This window comes from Perissodus microlepis, chromosome 11 (assembly GCF_051167445.1).
Source record: "Perissodus microlepis isolate ML-2025 ecotype Zambia chromosome 11, ASM5116744v1, whole genome shotgun sequence".
NCBI classification, from domain to species: Eukaryota; Metazoa; Chordata; class Actinopteri; order Cichliformes; family Cichlidae; genus Perissodus; species Perissodus microlepis.
In genome coordinates this window covers 7,444,839-7,463,344 of record NC_140471.1, presented here as the reverse complement: position 1 = coordinate 7,463,344, position 18,506 = coordinate 7,444,839, and the positions used below count along the sequence as shown (strand labels likewise).

Here is an 18,506-nt window from a genome sequence, read left to right as displayed (position 1 = left end):
GTTGTCTGAACTACATTCATGTGCGTCAAGAATCAAGCAGGAGTGTGCAGAAGAGATCCCATCAGAGCCCTAAGAGCCTTTGGAAAGAACTCAAGTAAAGCTTACCCTTGCACCCAAGCGTTCCCTATCCAGCTCAGAGCCATAGTTTGTGCTGTTTTGAATGTGCTTGAATTCCTGAATGCAGGAGAAACACCCCACTCTCTCTCTCTCTCTCTCTTGGTTAAACCATTGTTTTCAATAGCAGGCAGTGAGCTCTCCCTTCTTGCATGCAAGGTGACGTATGAGTGGACAGCATCCCTGTATGACTCGCAAGAATTTCTGTGCGGTTGACTCAGTGTTGTAGGTGGGCCAGACTCCATCATATTGTTTCCTCCAACACACACACAGTATAGGGATGATACTTACTAACAGGAATGCCTACTCAGCAGCCCACTTAGTTTCCAGGAGGTGCAAACTGGCAACATTTAGCTGTTCAAAAAAGGATTTTTAAAAATTTAAGGGATTGATAAAGTGACGGGCCTCCTGGAGAGGTCAGAGGTCAGATTGGTCCAGCTGGAATACCTGTCAGGCTATGATGAACCACTCCCCATTTAAAATGTTGTTGTCTCCTCTGATAATATCACTAATTTCCTTCTTCATTGTTAAGTCTATAAATACATGCATTGTTGACACATGTATATGTTTTGACACCCACAACAAATGCAAACTTCATTCTGCATTTTTTTAATGTCCTTCCTGTTCATTCTCCTTTCTTCTTTGTCTTCCCACCTCATCCGCTCATCTCTCTCTTTTTTCTGCCAGAATGGAAACGCAGAGGCTGAGGAGCTGCTCTACAGCCACTATGTTATTTGTAATGATACGCATGAGACACTGCGCTTTGGTCAGGTGGACACTGATGAGAACGTTCTCCTGGCCAGCCTCCATAGCCACCAGTACAGCTGGAGGTCCCACAAATCCCCTCAGGTAACATGCGCACACGCACACCCGAGCAAGCATACATAGCCCATACTTAATGAAATGTCAGATGACCGACAGACTTGTTTTGGTTTATTTTGAATAGAGCCATGCACACATGCATGGTCCTGCACACAAATCTTTTGGATATCACCAGTCGTCATAAAAGACAGGAACACATGATTAAGATATTTACTTTGGAACGCAGAGCGTTAACATTGTGCAGAATTATGGAAACAGTGAGCACACACACACACTCTGAACCTTATATAAATGGACACCTGAATACACACATACTGCATACATACAATACAGTACATATGTGTAAAAAGAATGGCTCACACACAATTTCTGTGCAAAAGTTGTAAGAGGTGTGTATACACACACACCAGACACATCATTGTGCAGCGGGTATCTGTGTGTTTCTGTCAGTGTTCTCAGACAGTGCCCTGACAGCATTGTTAAAGAAGATTGATTATATTTAACCCTTTGTGGTTTTGAGGTTGAGTGGAGGGTGGGCTGGCGATCTGTGGCATATGTGTGTGTTTGGTGCACACATGTTTCAGGACCCCCATGCGTTCCACAGCGAGTGTGAGAAAGTCAAGCTTGAGAAAAGACATGGCCATAATTGCTCGCAGTAAGTCAGTAAGTCAAGTTGTATTAATCATCGGCCATGGTTAATCTGTGCTCTTACCTCACTCTTGCTTACAGACGCACACACACACACGCAGTGCGTGAGTGGCAATCTGGCATATCAGCACAGTGAACACCACATTTAATTCCTGCAGTGAGTCAAAATGACCTCGGTATTTTCAAGGATATTTTGGATGAAGAATTGTCCGAATGGGCCAAATGTCATCATAGATGAAGAATGTGATTCCAAGATAGTTCTGTCATGTGTTATTCCATCATGTGTTTGTGGTATATGAAATATGTGTTCTCAAGATGAACATGATTTGTGAAACTAGATAAATAAGAAATAGTGCAGCTTTGCCAAAAACACTCAGCTAACTTTGAGCTTGACGATAAAAAGCTTGCCAATGTGTCCGCCTCAGCAAATTGTAGCAAACACTCCTAATTACATTTTGGGGTTATAATAATAGTGACACTGATAAGGAAAAGGGTTGTATTTCTTTAATGGTTACTTGGAAGTGGGTTTTTTTCACTATTACAAATCAGTTTCCAGGCTGAGATGTAAGTGGTTTTGCTGTTTTGCTTAAGTCCCACGATGCCGTGGAGCGTCTAAAACGACTCTGACCATCACAAACCATCATCTTCTAGTTTTCCTCTATCTGTCAGTCTGCTCGTGACTTCAACTCAAGATCTTCTGTCCTCTTGTCTGCGTATCCCATTTAACTGTGTCCAGTTTTACTGTTATTGTATATGTATACTAATCCTATGTGGAAATTGTTTAGCTATAACATCCTACCACCAAATCCTCTCTCATTCATCCCCTAACCCTCCCCCACGCTGACGAATACTCTAACCCTGCTCAGCATTGAGGCACAGCGTATCACTTTGATTTAACTTTAAATAACCACGCTATACATCAGTTCCACTCCACTTTTTCATGCGCTGTCATCACCATGTTCTGTTGCTGTAACTTTTCAAATTATATCCATTAGCACTTTGCAGCTTGGGAGCCACGGTACAATTACCTCACTCATACTGGTTATACTTTAATGCTATGCATAGTTCTGTGTCTCTTCTTTCCATGCTCTGCAAGGACCCACCAAACACAACCCAAAATCCATTCCAGGCCTCACAACCTGGGCCATAGGTTAGCAATCATTCCCTTGTTGCTGGCTCAGTCCTGGTCTCTCTTTATTCCTGTATGAGATCAGTATACCTGCACAGTCTCTGGCTCCTACACTGTTTGTAGGTCTCACTTAGACATTGTGCCGTTCTCATCCCAAATGTACAACTAGTACTTGTCCCTTTCCTTTTCTCCTGAAGTTAGTCATCTGTTCTGATGTTCACATCCATACTGGCTAAGCTCGTTGGTCCTGGTGCTGACTCCCTGTCTGTCCTGTGACTGGCCAGAAGGCAACTTTGTCCTTTTAGTTTCCATCTCATCCCAGTAGGTGTTGTCGATATGGTTGATTCTGGAAGGGAACTACTCATGAAGGCTTGGCACTTTTCAGTTTTGTGGCTGTTCCACTTCCTTTCTATTTGGTCCATACAGTTGCTTTTGTGTTCCACTCAGTTTGCTGACATTATCCATGGTCACATCTTTCTGTCTAGTTTGACTCTGTCCAGTCTCCTAACAATATCATTGCGCGCCCTTACTTAGTTTTACAATCCAGTGTATCAACCCTCAAACTACTATCCCAGTTTTTATGTATCTGTACATGCAGCATTGTCTTTCCTGGGAGGCCAGGGGAATGTCGGTGAGCAAGGCCATTGACCTGTCCTCATGGTTTTGGTATGATGTGTGTGTCCCAGTTGAATTGTCCCCCAGGCAGCCACACACTCATAAGCCACAGCTTCTAATATGCTTTTGTAAAGTAATCTATGCCTGTTCCTCTCTCGAGCTCCCCTGAGAACACACGAGACATGACGTCTTCTTGAAAAGAGGAGGATGGGTAGGGAAAAAGATTGTGGAAGTGATCACCTGGGAAATATGAAAAATTCAAAAAGAGAGTAGCACAGAGTTGTCAGAGGGGATATTGCACAGCACTACTTGAGAAAAACAAGAGGACATGGAAAAATGGAAGCAGGGGCAAAAGATGAGCCATGCTCTCAACACTCCTCTACAATGGCAGCACCGCCAGAAACATGTCTGCTCACTATCTGTTCTGTTCCTCCCACCTTTCCCATTTCTCTTTTGCTTTTCTGTCTGTTGATGATGCACAAGCAACCCTATTTATCATGAGTACATTGCTGCACCTGAAGTCTTCCCTTCCTGTCTCCAGTTCATACATATAGAAAGAGTCAGAGATGGAATAAGGCCATTTATATAATTAGACAGGCTGTTGTTTCAGCTTGAACTCAGACAGTGAGGCATATTTAAAGTGCCGCAATCTCCTTTATATTGTTCCTGTACGAATGAGAGGTGTTTAATGTGTGTAATCTTGAGCCATCTAACCAATGTACACTTCATACGGTGTTGTCATACCTTCGAGTATCTCGCTTTTCTCCGAAGAGCACTAAAGTAGTGTGTTTTCGTAGTGAAACATGAACCTAAGCTCAGGTCACACTCCCTCTCACTGCTCCTCTGTTTCTCTCCCTTCCACTTTCTCTACCACCCCATCTCTCCTGTCATTCATAACCATGAGACTTATTAAAAGGGTCGATTGAGGCAGTCACGTCCTTAGAGCCCGCTCTCGCCTAACACTTGAGCAAATTCATACCCATGTGTGGACACTCAGACTCACACATACATACACACTGTAATAAAATGTTTCCTAAGGCCTGGAGTCTGTCAGGCCTCTCAGTATAGTCTCTCCCTTTCAAGCTTAGCATGCCTTCACACCCCAGCATTTCCCGGCCAATGCGAAAATGTTTATAAACACATAATTTCCCTAATTTTTATATGCAGTGTACCATTATGTTCTGCGTGTCATGTAATAGAGAGAGAAACAGATAAAGGAACACATACAGTTAAATTAATACATCTGTTAAAAACCTTCAGGATGGTCATGCATACAACTACACAATCTTTCTCTAATTACATACGGTTTATATTTCGCACAAACACACTCACCATCCCCACCCTGCTGTTTTTCAAGGCTCTGGCGTGTGGTGTGGATGGTTGAAATATCTGGCTGCTCGTTACAGGATACAGCCTGGCTGATGGAAATCCCTGTGGTTAGTGTGGTTAGCAGGGAGAGGGGCGTAAAAAGCCCCCTGGATTTGAGAAGGACTTTTTAAGTGCCTACAAGGAATATTCCCTATTTGAATAAATTGTGATTTACTCCATGAGCAGGCTTCTACAGTAGAGTGTCTCTGAATGCATGTCTTTGCGTGTTAGTGTGTCTGTGTATGTCTGTGATGTATGGTGTTGCTCCATGTGTTAGTGTTTGTGTGGGAGTGTCAGTGTTGTGTTGGCCGTGCGTGCGTGCGGTTCCCAGGGGTAATGTGCGGAAGATAGCAGCCCAGGACTATTAGTTTGCGGTGAGATTGGCCGTGTTTTTGGAAGCAGGCATGACAGGGTGGTATTTTGGGTGAGAGTGTGTGTGAAAGAGAGGCAGAGGAGATTGAGAGAGCAGTGTTACATCAGTGGAAGCTGTGTGTGAACATGTATATATGAATAGTTGTCTGTGTGTGAACCCTGTTGCTCATGTGTCGCAGTTTTGTACAAGTGTTTTAAGTTTTCAGAAGGGTTCATTGTTTGCTGCTCGTCATTCAAAAGAAACAAATCTCGTCCTTAAAATGTGTCTGGTGTTTTGCTGGAATCTATCAAGACTCAGTGATTAAGAAACACTGCCCTCAAGTGAAGTGGTTTAGTCATGCTGTTCATCCAACATTGCCACTTTAACTGCAGTTGACCCTGAGGGGTCATCTCAGCTCCGCTCAGGTTCACCCACTTGCAGACTTAGCGTGAGGAAACTAAAAGAAAAGGGAGTGCTCTCCGTCTTAATCCCTGAAGACAACCCTGACTCTTTGTCTATCCTTAGATCTGTGTTTGGTAATCTTTTCACACTGACTTTTGCTTGTAGCCATTACCTTAAAATATAAATAGGAGAAGAAAATAAAAAGTTGGAGATGAACACTGAATTAAAAGTTTATCCATTTAGTAACACTGAGTTACACAAGAAGAGATGTTGCAGCACATTGCTAAACATTCCTCTGTAAAACAATAATAATTTTTTAGTCCACCTTTATTTGTGATGGTAGATTTGAAACATTTGTGTGGGTGCTTTAAACATTTGTGTGTTTGTCCCAGCTTGAAACCAGTGTCATGCTGTAACATTTCTTCTTCAGGCTGGAAGTTATCCTTTTAACTTGTATACTTGGATATACAGATACTGTTCACTAACACTATCTGGTTTCATGATGATCAGCTTTGTGCATACTCTGTGGTAGTCCTGGCCAGGTCCACACTGAACATGACACTATGCGAGCCAAACTCACGCACTTTCCCAGTTTGTATGTTTATTTATTGCAAGGGGTTTTTTTTGTCTCGCTATTGCTGTAACTTCTTGTAATTTCTCTGTATGGATGGCATCCATACTCGTGAATATAATGATGCATATGTGTTTAGTAGTTATACACTTTGCTCATTTCATCAGCAATTCACTGTTGCGTCCTTTAAGGCAGCTTAACACAGTTCTTTGGGGATTTACTTGTATCTAGATGCCACAAGGAATTACATCTACACTAATCACTACACCTAAAGGTCAAAGGTGATTAGTAATCTCATGTTCCCTGAATGGTTAAAAAATTTCCTTCCAGACCACAAATCTTACACTTTACCTCCAAGTTTCCTTTGCCTTTTCATCCCACCAGCAGTTTCTTCAACAGTTGGACCTCCAGTGTACAAGTCTAATAATTCTCAAAGGTATATCAGTTTACTGTGCGTATTAGTGCTCTATGCCTCAGCATCCAGTAGGCTCATATACATGTCTCCTCTAACCCATTTCCCTTCTTGCTCCTTTTTAAACTCTCAGGCAGGACAAGAAGCCTTTTTTTTTGTTGAGAAAGTTTTGCTTTTGTTAGTGTTTGTTTTAAGGAAATGTCACTGGAGGGATGAAACATTTATCCTCAGCAGTGTTTGTTGGGAGCACACTTGATTAGTGATTAAAGTGGTATGTCTCAAGAAGTTGAACCTCAACCTCAGCCCCTGTTACATTGCACAGACAAAGAAAAATGTTTCGGCAATCAGTGGTTGCCAGTAATTTTTTGAAATCACTTACTTTGAATATATTCTGGGGAATCATTATCAGCTTTCTGCAACCCACCTTTTGGTCTCCGTTCAACTTGAAAAAAGTACTACATTCATCAGCTCTACACCACGGCTGCCAAAGTCAAGATTTTCATGAGAAATACAGTGAAGACGGACTTCTCCTTCACCACATGTTTTCTTTTTGTCTTTGTATATGTCATTCCTGTTCTTCCTTCCAAATTCAAGCAAGGATTTAGGGGAGTCTGTTTTTGCATTCTTACTGACACTCTTGGAGATTTTATTATGATTCCACTCATGTAGACTAATGTCTCTCGTGACACTCTTTGTGTATAGACTGTATATTTGTATAATTCTACTGCCTGTGTAGTCTGTCCCAAAGGAAGCTTTTCCTCTGATATTAAGACATTAATTTAATTACCATGTTGATGAGCACTGTGCTGCTGGAATCTCTGTTGTAAATCTTTTTTAACATTCCAATGTGTTAGCAGTTTACAAATTATATCAATTATATCATCCTCTACATCAAATCCTGGGCCTTGAAATGACAACAAAGGCTCTTAAGCAATGGCGTGCAACCCTTTTTTGTGCAGCAGAACCATTACTGACTGATCATCACATGAAAAACGTGTTGGTATGTTTCGATTACCTTGGGCCACATGTTGATGACAGAGTTTTTTCACTTGGGATCCCAGTTTTAACAAATATACCAGCCGCCATTGTGCTGTGATTTCAGGTACAGAATAGGGTTCCTCACCACAGCTGATGTTTTTATAAGGTGGAGTTAAACACTGATAAAGAATATAAACCATTAAAAATGTTGACAGCGTATCAAAAGCCTTTTGATCTTTGATCTACACTAAAATGCTGTTTAAAGCATTACAGAAGCGTTAAATCCTTCTCTTAAACAAAAATGTAATTAGTATTACACTCAAAACACCAAATGAAACCTCCTCACTTCCGTGAGTCCCAGTTCGTTTTTCTTTTTCACTAGAGAAATGGAACATTTTGGATGCAGTAATTGTACAAAATGGCACTAAAACTAAGTTTTGTTATTTTGATCAGCTCCTTGGTTGAATGCACTTGTACGACTAACAGTAATGGTTTTATGTGGCCTCCATGGTAGGACATCATCCAATTAATATGCTCTTCAATGCTGAGGACATCACTCCAGACAGGTTAGCTGTCCTAAAAGAGTTGACCTCAGTTAGCCCCTCTTTCTGTGCTTAATGCTCCTGAACCAGCCTTCTTCTTGATTCTCTACTAAAGCAGACCATAGGGGAGGTGCAGGTGAAGACTGTGATTATTAAGGTCCCTCTGGTGCTGCTCTGGGTTCAGCACCATGGACAGCACCTGGTGCTTTATGGCTAGTCCCACAGGAGCACCACTGGGTTGCGTGGCTGTTTTATCCAAGTGGCCTCACACACATCACACAGGACCCTGAGACTCGGAAAGGCCTCTTTTCACCCAGAGAACCGTCGCTCACTGGATGTTTTCTCTTTTTGGATCCTTCTCTGTAAACCCAAGAATTGGTTGTGTGGGAAAATCGCAGTAGACCAGCAGGTTGGCCTCACCATGTTTACATGACTAAATGCTTTGAGTTGCTGTCACATGATTGGCTGATAAGATGTTTATCATAATGGGCAGGTTTAAGTAATAAGGTGGCCAGTGAGTGTATATAGACACTGAGGTTTATGTCCTGCTGATGGGTTTTTAAACATTGACTTACATATCCCAGTGCTGTGCGGTTTTTATCCTCTCCTCTCAGACAGAGCTCCTTTTGTCAGTTCTCTTCATTTGGTTCAAGCACTTGCCGCGTCTGCATCTCCTGGAGACTTGAGGCCCTGCATGTCTAAGATGCCTTAGTAAAAAACCAAGGGAAAACTATTGAAGTATGTTAGTCAAGCATAAATCTCTTAATGTCCCTTCTGTCAACCACGGACCCACACAGTGTCTTTTCTCTGAAGCTTCTTCGAGCTCTCAAACCGCTTCTTAGACTTGCAAATCTGAGCTTTGATGTTGTGCTGCTTTGCTTCTTTTGTCAGAAAGAGGGAGCCAAGGAGGAGAGAAGCATTACAGACAGCTGTGAAGCCACCATAATTCCCTCATGTTACATGGGTTAGCCCTCACTGCCCTGGCATGGATGCTGTTGTGTCTTTCTCTGTCGTAATTCTCTTTTAATACATATTCTTTTTTTAAAGGACAAAGTAATACGTATTCTTTTGTTTTGTTGTCTGGATAGAAACCTGTTTCTCATTTGTTAGGTGGCCAGCTAGCTCCCTGGTCCCAAAGTAATTTCCCCAGACAAGACGGGCCTCTGTTCCACATCCCTCTTTTTTCATCTCTGTCTGTATTATATTAAATAAGATAGGCACTACAGAGACTTGTCAAGCTATTTTTAAACTTTTGTCACATGACATTGAATTCACATGATTTTAATCAGCCATCTAAGACATGCCGCAGCTTCCTCAGGCCTTTTATAGAACCTTGTGTGCAAAGCTACTGGTGTTGATACCTCTGCTCCACATGTCTCAGATCTCCTATTATAGTCTGAGAGAGATGAAATAAAGGAATGGTATTAATGGGGAGACAACCATTGACCACTGCAGCTTTGTCAGCCTGTCTGTGTAGCATCGAAGAATGCCAATTGCATCTCCGCTGCAGACATAGACTTAATTTGTATTGTGTGCACCCAAGCACATTCCTGTTGAGGACAATAGACAGATAGTGGTTATAGTGGCAAGAGTGAGTCATTCTGTCTAGAGTAGCGCATGGGTCATAGGGTATATGGTGTTTTTGTGTGTGCACATTCATGTGAATGTCTCTCTAAAAATCTCTCTCAGAGAGAGTGATTTTATGTATGTTTAACCGTTTGTGTTTGCCATTGATTCCTATGTTGGTCCTGACACCCACAGTATCAAAGCAGACACTTGAGTGTTTGCCATATGAAGTACGCAATGAGTCTGTGTTTACCAGGAAGTTAACAGTCAGTCCTTTGGCTGTGACTGACAGATCTGTTACTGTCTTTTACAGGAAAGTTTGTTGGTAATGATTTTCTCCTGGGAAAAGATTAAGCGATGAACTGGGCAGTAGACATGACATCGTACCCATTAGGGAGGCTGATGGTTTGATTGACTCATTGAGTATAATTTACAGTTAAGCAAGTTGGGGGTGGTAATTCTCAGAAGTTAACACCACTAAATGTGTTGGTCATATGTTTGGCTTCTGCATCTAGTTTCCATGGTAATCTAAAATGTGGATGATGTGATTTCAAAACGTTTACATGGTGTTGATCTTGTATTAAGACCATACTTGGTCTCAGTGATATTATGTGTGGTTTTTATTTTCATCCTTCTGTCCACTCTCTCTGTTACTTGCAGATTAGTCATAATTTCACCAAACTCTTTGTTTTGAAAACATATGTCAAAGCACCATTATTAAGTTTAGTGGGTGCACAGTGCCTGTGAAGACCTGTCGTTTTAAAGTTTTTGAAGCCTTTTTTATGCAGGCCATCTGTGGCATTAAAACAGAAAAGGAACTTGCACTGACTTAGCATTGGGGAATTTACTTCAACGCAAGATATTTGCTAATGTTACCATACTCATCTGGTTCACTATAAAACCAAATTCAACTTGAATTCATTAATTAATTCAAATGTCTAAAAATTTACTGATATTTTACAAATGAATAGAACAGATGAACTGAGGTCATTTTAAAAATAAGGATTGGTTTTGAGATTGAGTGACTGACTTGGCCATTGAAAAATACTCAATTTCCCTGCCTTTAGAAACTTTTGAGTCTTTTTTGCAGTTTTGGGTCATTTTCCATTTGCACTGTGAAGAGCTGTCTGATCAGTTTTGCAGCATTTGGATGAATCTGAGCACAGATACACTTAACAGTTGATCCTGACACTTTTATCAGACGTCTAGTAGCCTTATACCTCTGGAAGTCATACAAGCCGGTCTCTGTGTCTCCAGGTGTCTCTTGATTGTAGACTTTGACAATGACGGTGATTTTAAATGTTTTTAAATTTCAACGGACAAGCACTCCTGCCTTGCTTGCCCTGGTAGAACACCACTGGACCTCACTGTATATTTACTTTGGTTGAATCCTGAATAGATTTAACCCGAAAGTCCGGTTCAGTGTAGAGGCACTGGCACTTCTCATCGTGGATTTTTTGGATGGAATGTATTGCTTTATCTTCTTTTTTGTTTTGTTTTGTTTTTTCTTGAATGTGGTAAAGTAAGTAAACAGTGGTGAGGTGGTCATTTATAAACCATATAAAACTTCAGCTTTAATATATGGGGAAACAGTGACATCCCACACAGCAAGTATCCAGTCTGTCACTGAAGTTTCCAAAAAAGGCAGAAAAGAAAACACCGAACAGAAAATGCTTCACCAAGCCTGACTGTTTCAGTCTTCCCAAAAATCGTAAGACATCACCAAATAGTGTGGTCCTTTTGGAAAAATACAGAACAACCATATTTGACCAGTACAACTCAGTTACAAAAACATTTAAGCGGCATGATCGAAGATGTCAGAGTAAAAAACAGAGTTAATGTAGTTCAAGCAAGAGTGACTGAACCTATTTTAATATCTGTCAGATGAGTCATCACCATGGAGCCGAGCTGAATAATCGGTTGCTAAGTTATATTAGCATATTTGGACAAACATGTCACTCATCATTTTGATATAACCGGGATGTACTGTCAGACCTAAAGACATATAGACATTCCAAACAGTCAAGACTGGTAATTGTTTGATTATTTTAATGACTATAAAATATGTTTACTTAAAGTGTTTTATTTATCTATCAGGTCAAATAAAATTCGAGGAATTTGGATAATTGCTTGTATTTTGATTATGTTGTGACTTGAAGCCAGAGTTATTATTGGAAACTAAAAAAAAAAACAAGACATTACCGTGGTTAAAATCTACGCACCATAAATGACACATGGCAGAATATTTAGAGTACATCAAAGTGCTGTCAGAAAATAGCAATAGTTTGTTAACATCCACAAACATTCAATTATTCCCATGAAGATCACTCTTTTAGCATAGTTGGAGCCTTCCAATATGCTGGAGTGAAGCAATGTCCATCATCAGCCATAATCACACTCTCCCCCTGAGGATTAAAGGGAAATGAAGTGAGGGTGAGATTTCAATTTCACATTTCTTTCACACTCAATACCCATCTTGGGAAATTATCACAATATAATAAATGGGTCTTCAGTTGTTTTTGGACAAAAAAAAATCTTCTGCTTCGGGCCAGCTGCTGAAAGTGAGTGTTGGAGTTTCTTGTTAAAATATTTATTTCTAGATGAGATTCATATTTAACTGAAGGCTACAGCACAACCTCTGGTTTTTGTATGATATTTTGTAGAGTTGACATACATATAAGAGACAGTTACATGTCGGGGGGTGGAGGGTTAACAATGACCCTTTAACTTTTACTCAGTTGTCAGTTTATTTCACCTTGGCATACCGGCCTTATCTTGTCAGTTTGCATCACTGGGCTTTACTCTCATTTCGAGCCCTGGGGTGTATGTCATCATTTTGTTTCGTGAGGTCAGAGAGCTTCAAATTATAAAGCAGTTGTTATGGTTTGTCAACATGCCTGGGGTTGCCACAACTCATATGAAAAAAAAGTATAAAAGATGAGCTCTTTCTCTATTTAGGGTCATCTCCATGTGTTACAGTCGTCTTTTGCTTTTATTTTGCACCTTGCTCCCTACAGTATGTGTACCAATAAAATTCTATATAAAACGAAACATAAAGTAAATCAAATTATTAAGCTAAGTTGACTAATTAAAGAACAGTGTGATTAATAAACATTTTTTTTGCCTTAAATAAAATCTTTTTTTCCCCATAAATGCTGAGTCTCTATTCAGTTGAACACTGTTGGTGTAAGGCGAGGCTTAATCCGTGTGTATAAATCGGTCACATGTGGCTGGCTGGGTTTTCTGTGTCACAACAGTTGAATACGTCACAGAGAGGCAAAACAACTTCTTATTTTTCATTCTTGTTGTCCTTACACATCCAGTTCATATGTGTCACTGCTGGGGTTTTTTTTCTTCTACTGCTTGAGTCAGAGACATGATGAATTAAAACAAAAGCAGCAGTAACTGTTTGAAGTCTGAGGAGAAATGTTATTATGACTTCTTCTTTAAAGGTCAAGTTGAGCCACAGTCATGATAAAGTGCACAGAGACAGGGGGAGGAAGGGACAGAGGAGGTAAAGCAGAGAGAAGTGTTGAAATTGCAAATCCATCCTCACACATGGTGCCGACGCATGGCAGAGGTCTCCAGTGGCTTCACCATCACAAGATTTTCAAGGTTTGGGCTGTTATTGTCACCAGTCTACTCTAATGAAAGTATTATAATATAAATACTGAGTTCTAATCTGTAGGACCTGAGGTGAGCTTTGAAGTGAAAAGGTATCAGTATTAAGTCATGGGAGTAGAATGCCAAACACATTACAGTTCATTTCTCAATTTTCCTCAGATCACAATATTCTTAGCTGGGCTTGATTATGAAATTGTGTGTAATGTAGTAAAGGCTTGGTTCGGTAATATAGTTCTCCACCTTAAGGCTTAAACTTAACCTCTGCCACCTGGCTGTTAAGACCCCTCTGAGTACGTGCACCAAGTAGGAGATCTCAGAAATGTAACTCATTTCCACGCAGCTGACAGCAAGGATGACAGATCTTGTAGAGAGTGAATTCAGGGTTTGATTAAGAATGTTATTGTAAAGAAATCTGTCTTCAAACACTAAGAAAAGACTGCAGTGCTGAGAAGCACATAAGGTCTTGACCAAGGTCCCCCCGTGCCCTTTGACCTCAGGAGTAATTTGTTTTTCTTTAAACACATTGAGTAAATGTTCAGCATGTTGAAGCAACTACCCAAAGTGTAAATGTTCAAATTTTCAGTGTTTCAGTCTGGTCGCTACTCCTCTGGGGGATCACTGACCCCGAATCTCACTCTGCTGCTTTCCCCCGCCCCATCTGTCTTGATAGTCCCATGACATGCTTTGTCTTTCTCATGTTTTCTCCCCTTCCTTTCCAACTGTTGCTAGTTTGATGTTGTGCTGGCAGCAGGGTTGACACAGAGTTTCGGTGCTGTAGAAAGTCAGCCCCCCTGCCTCGGGAAGGGGAGAAGGCTTTAGATCTCCCTCTGTATTTATGATTCTGCTCCTGTATTATGACCAAAATCTCATGAGAAGAATCATACTGTTCGACAAAGGAGTTTCCTTATCATGCAGCTTTGAGCAACTTCAGATAAGAAGTGGACAGATGGTCTGTGAATAACCTCACTGTAGCACAGGTGTGATGGGCATTTGGCCAGACCACTTGGTTTTTGTACTGAATGTTTGTGGATTTAGGTGGAGGCAGCACCCAGTAAATGCTGCATCACTGCATCATGCATTAATTAAAACCCAGTCAGCTTATTGCAGTGTGTATTTTGTGTATCGGTGAAAGCAAAACAGCACTGTTCGGGCTGCCTCTTTACATATTTTTAGCCCCGCTACCATGTCGAGGCGCACAGTTTAAGGAATTATGGGGAAAATGGTTGGGGGGAAATTGTCACCACTCTAAAGTTGTTTGACTGTCAAAAGAAAGGAAAGCATCTGTTTATTACTGTTATCCTGAGCCTGTGTGTTTATACCAACCACACACATGGATGTGCTCCACACTGAAGTGATGGATATGCAGCTCAAATGGTTGGGGGCCAAAATATGTGCCTCTTATTTAGATGTGTGGAGAAAAGAGTCTTCCACATTCAACCGCACAAGTACACACGCACAAACAATCTGGTCACTACACACACTGCTGTAATAATCTTGCACATCAGCTGTTTTCCACCAGCCAGTTTATTGTGTGCGACCTTCCATTTGTGCTTCCAGCAGCAGCAGGCCTGTTCGGCAACAGTAAACAGGAACTTTGTTGTTCTTTTCCCCCCCTACCAGAATTTCCCAAACAGAGTCCTGTTGTTTACTTGCCTTTTGATCGGGGTAAATAAAGGGCAAGAAGGCTAACCTCTGATGTCTGCTAACTTCTGTCTCTGTTTTTGTGTGTATGTTCTGCTCTGTGCTGTCCTCCAGCTGCTGCACATCTGCATCGAAGGATGGGGGAACTGGCGCTGGTCAGAGGCCTTCAGCGTGGACAACGTAGGGACTCTGCTTAGGACCATTCAGTACAAAGGACGCACCGCCTCTCTCATCATCAAGGTCATACAGCTCAATGGTGTCCAGAAACAGGTACTGTCACTTTTTAGTAATTACTCCTTTACTGACTTCTTTGTTTGTAAAGATTTAAATAAAATAAATATTACTCATTGGCCATGTACTTGTTATGGCGGGTATTTTCCGATGAAGGTCAAAGGCTTCCAGAAAGTTAAACATCTTACTTTTCTTGTCGTTGGATCAGAGTTAATGTGAATAGATTTTAGCAGATCTTTATAATTAACTGCAGCGATAAAAGGAAAGATGGTGAACAGCATTACCAACCCCCAGATTTAATTTGTAGAAGATTCCAGGCGCAAGACTCTTTATAATTCACAAGCAATGATTTATGCTCCAGATACACCGCAGTAACAAAACAGGACCAGAGTTCTCAACATAATCAAGAATATAGGGATCTGCAGATTATCTTGCTGCTAACCTGTTAAACATTTACACTGAAAGCAGGAACATGTTTGCTGCATTACGCCTGTTGATTTCTTCTATGTGACACAAAAGCCTGGCTTTTTTCCCAGCACTCATTTCAGGATGAGTGCTTTTTAATCTCCTTTTTTTTCCCCTACTTTTGTATGTTATGATTTAGTAGTTGCTTAGCTAACAACAGACTGTCTTTGTCAGCTTTTGTAATCTGTTTTAGAGCAATAAAACAAAAGCTTATGAACTTTAAGCCATCCAAAAACACAATGTGTCCCATCAATCCACAGAGAAGATCACAGCAAATCATAAACCAGCATAAACCAAATACATACACCAACTGTCTTTTTTTTTTTTTCGCTCTAAGAAAAGGAATGAATCATGCTGGAATTTTTCCACAAATAAAAAGCAGAGTCTTCATATTCCTGAAAATGCAGAGATGCCATCAGATTGTAGCTGTGACACTTTGTTATGTAAACAGTGTCAAGTGTCACACACATCTCCCACTCATCCTCCAGACAAAACAGACTCGGCTTCTCACATTCCTTCTACCATCTGTCCCAAACTTTGATTACATCTTGTTTCCATTGGATGCAGTGATAGAGTATGAACATTGGTCATATCCAATTCACAACAAAAACCCCAGAACGGGACGGCAGCTGCCACTACAGAGAAACGCATGAGTATACCTCAGTCTGGGTTTTCTTTTGGGAGGGTGGGGTTCGTCCTCAGCGCCACACCATGTCCTCTCCGTTACCCTCTTTCTTGCTTCTCTATGGTCTTTTCATTTTCACCTTTTTAGTGTACATATTGGCACCTATTGTTAAAAAAGTTTATAAAGTGCAGTTTATATTAATCTCCCTCATACAAGCCCATACGCACATGCGTCTGCACATGGATGCGTGAGTGGGAGAACACTCGTAAAAGCACGTGCATTAGGCCTGCTACTGAAAATTACTGTCAGGATCACTTAAGCCATTGATTATTTTTTGATCAGTGGTTCATCTTTAACATGGAAACAGTGAGTAAAGCTTCATGTTGTTTCCATTACAGTGTGTTCAAAAAGAGAGGTGAAACAAAAAAAAATTTCTCTATGAAACCAGCTTTCTCTCATTTTTGGTATGTGCTGATATGATAGTCTGTCTATATAGTTAAATGGAAAAGAGAGTTTTTCACAGGACTTACGAGCCATGTGCTGTTAATTAAATGGTCTTGTTTAACTGATCATTGGCAGCTCCGAAGCATTCATTGCCGCAATCCTCCCAGAAGCAGACATCCCAGCAAATTCACCCAGTGCAGTGCTTGAAGAACTACAAAAAAACCTTCAAAAGCTGTATCTCAAACTCTACGGACATCAATTAGCATGTTAAAGGTTAAAGTTCGTGACAGCACAATTAGAAAAATACTGAACACGTATGGTTTGTTTGTTAGGGTTGCTTGGAGAAAGCCTCTTCTTTTCTCCTCTTCTCTCTGAAAAAGAACATGGTAGCAAAGTTACTATGTTTCAATTGCATTTGAACACACTGCAGTACTTCTGGAGTCGTGTCCTTTAGACAGAGAAGACCAATGTTGAGATGTCTGGTCCCAATGCCCAGGATGACACATTTGGTTGTGTTTGGTTTACCATCTGTCAAGCACAGTGGTGGAGGGGTGATGATTTGGGCTTATTTTGTGGACACAGGACCTGGGCACCTTACAGTCAGTGAGCTGTGAGGTCATCTGTCCAACAGCTAAAGCTTGGCCCAAATTGGATCATGAAACAGGTCAATCTACAGACAGAGTGAAACAGAACAGAATCGCTGGTCCAGTCAGAACTCAACTGGATTGAGGGTTTTTTTTTAACTCACTGATTTTTATTTTTTTTAATTGGGAGTCCAGGTTTTCCATGCACATGCATATACTACAAGTTTTTTTAAAAAAACACAATAAGATGTTCCACACACTGAACGGAACGGAAATGACTTATGTGTGAATCAATGTAAACACATATGTGCACACACACACACACACACACTGTACTCTGTACAGTTATGTGTTTACATTGATTCACACATAAGTCATTTCCGTTCCGTTCAGTACAGATTGTCTGATGTAAGGGTGTGTGTCTGTGTGTCACCTTTGAGATGTGGAATAAAATGCAAATTAAGATGTGAATGCAATGGTTTACACATCATTTAAAGTAAAAATACTGCAAGAAAGAGAAAGTTTTTTTAACACACCTCTTAACTTCTCTGTTTTGATGTTATCATTACATTCTTTTTTTATTCCCGTTTAGTACAACATCCAAAACTTGTAAAAATGGGGGATGTATATGAATTGTTAGTGATCTTAAACTGTAAGGCAATGAGGAAAGTTACCCTTTATAAAACAGCTGGAAATCGGAAATTATTCAGGTAGAAGTCAAAGCTGATCTTAGTTGGAAGGCGTCTTTTTGAAAACCGTGACTTTCCTACATTCCCAGTGACATGTTTGTAAAACTTATCTCATAATTATAGAAGTTAATTATAAGGCACTAAACATCTTTATTTCTAATTTGGACAATTCTGTCATACAACCCTCTCCCCAGGTAATAATCTGTGGGCGGCAGGTCATGTGCAGCTACCTGACTCAAGACATTGAGCTGCGAGTGGTGCAGCACTACGTGGGGCCCGATAGCCAGACGGTAGTCAGGGAATACTGCGACTGCCTGGAAGCAGGAGCCAAGCTGCCATCCTATGTGCTGGAGGATGCAGAGATGACAGAGCTGTGTGTAAGGGCTCGAGGAGACGATGAGTGGTCACAGGATGTTCAGCTGGAACGGAGGGATAAGAGCAGCAGCAGCTTTGTTGTACAGGTAACACAAGTAGAACTTTAAGTAAGCCTTCCACATGTCCAGTAAAGCTTCCCACTTAGTTTCCCAGAGTCTTGTCTGTACATGTCTTTACGATCAGAAGCTACATCAGTTACAATTTGTTGCGTGTGCATACTAGCAGATTAAAATGCACATGCGTGCCTGGAGCACGCGTGTGTGTCCAATTGCAAGCTGTTGAATGTGCTAGCCATGCACACAAAGTTTC

The 18,506-nt window shown here is 40.9% G+C and overlaps 1 protein-coding gene across 4 annotated transcripts in view; it reads left to right on the top strand.

The window, feature by feature from the left end:
* vps13b (vacuolar protein sorting 13 homolog B) overlaps positions 1-18,506 on the top strand; it is a 298,568-nt gene that overhangs the window by 253,529 nt on the left and 26,533 nt on the right. For all 4 annotated transcript variants that reach the window (XM_084942710.1, XM_084942712.1, XM_084942711.1 and 1 more), the window contains 3 exons: positions 802-963; positions 14,899-15,054; positions 18,017-18,283. In XM_084942710.1, the coding sequence (XP_084798836.1) occupies positions 802-963; positions 14,899-15,054; positions 18,017-18,283 (585 nt within the window). The remainder of the gene's footprint in view (positions 1-801; positions 964-14,898; positions 15,055-18,016; positions 18,284-18,506) is intronic.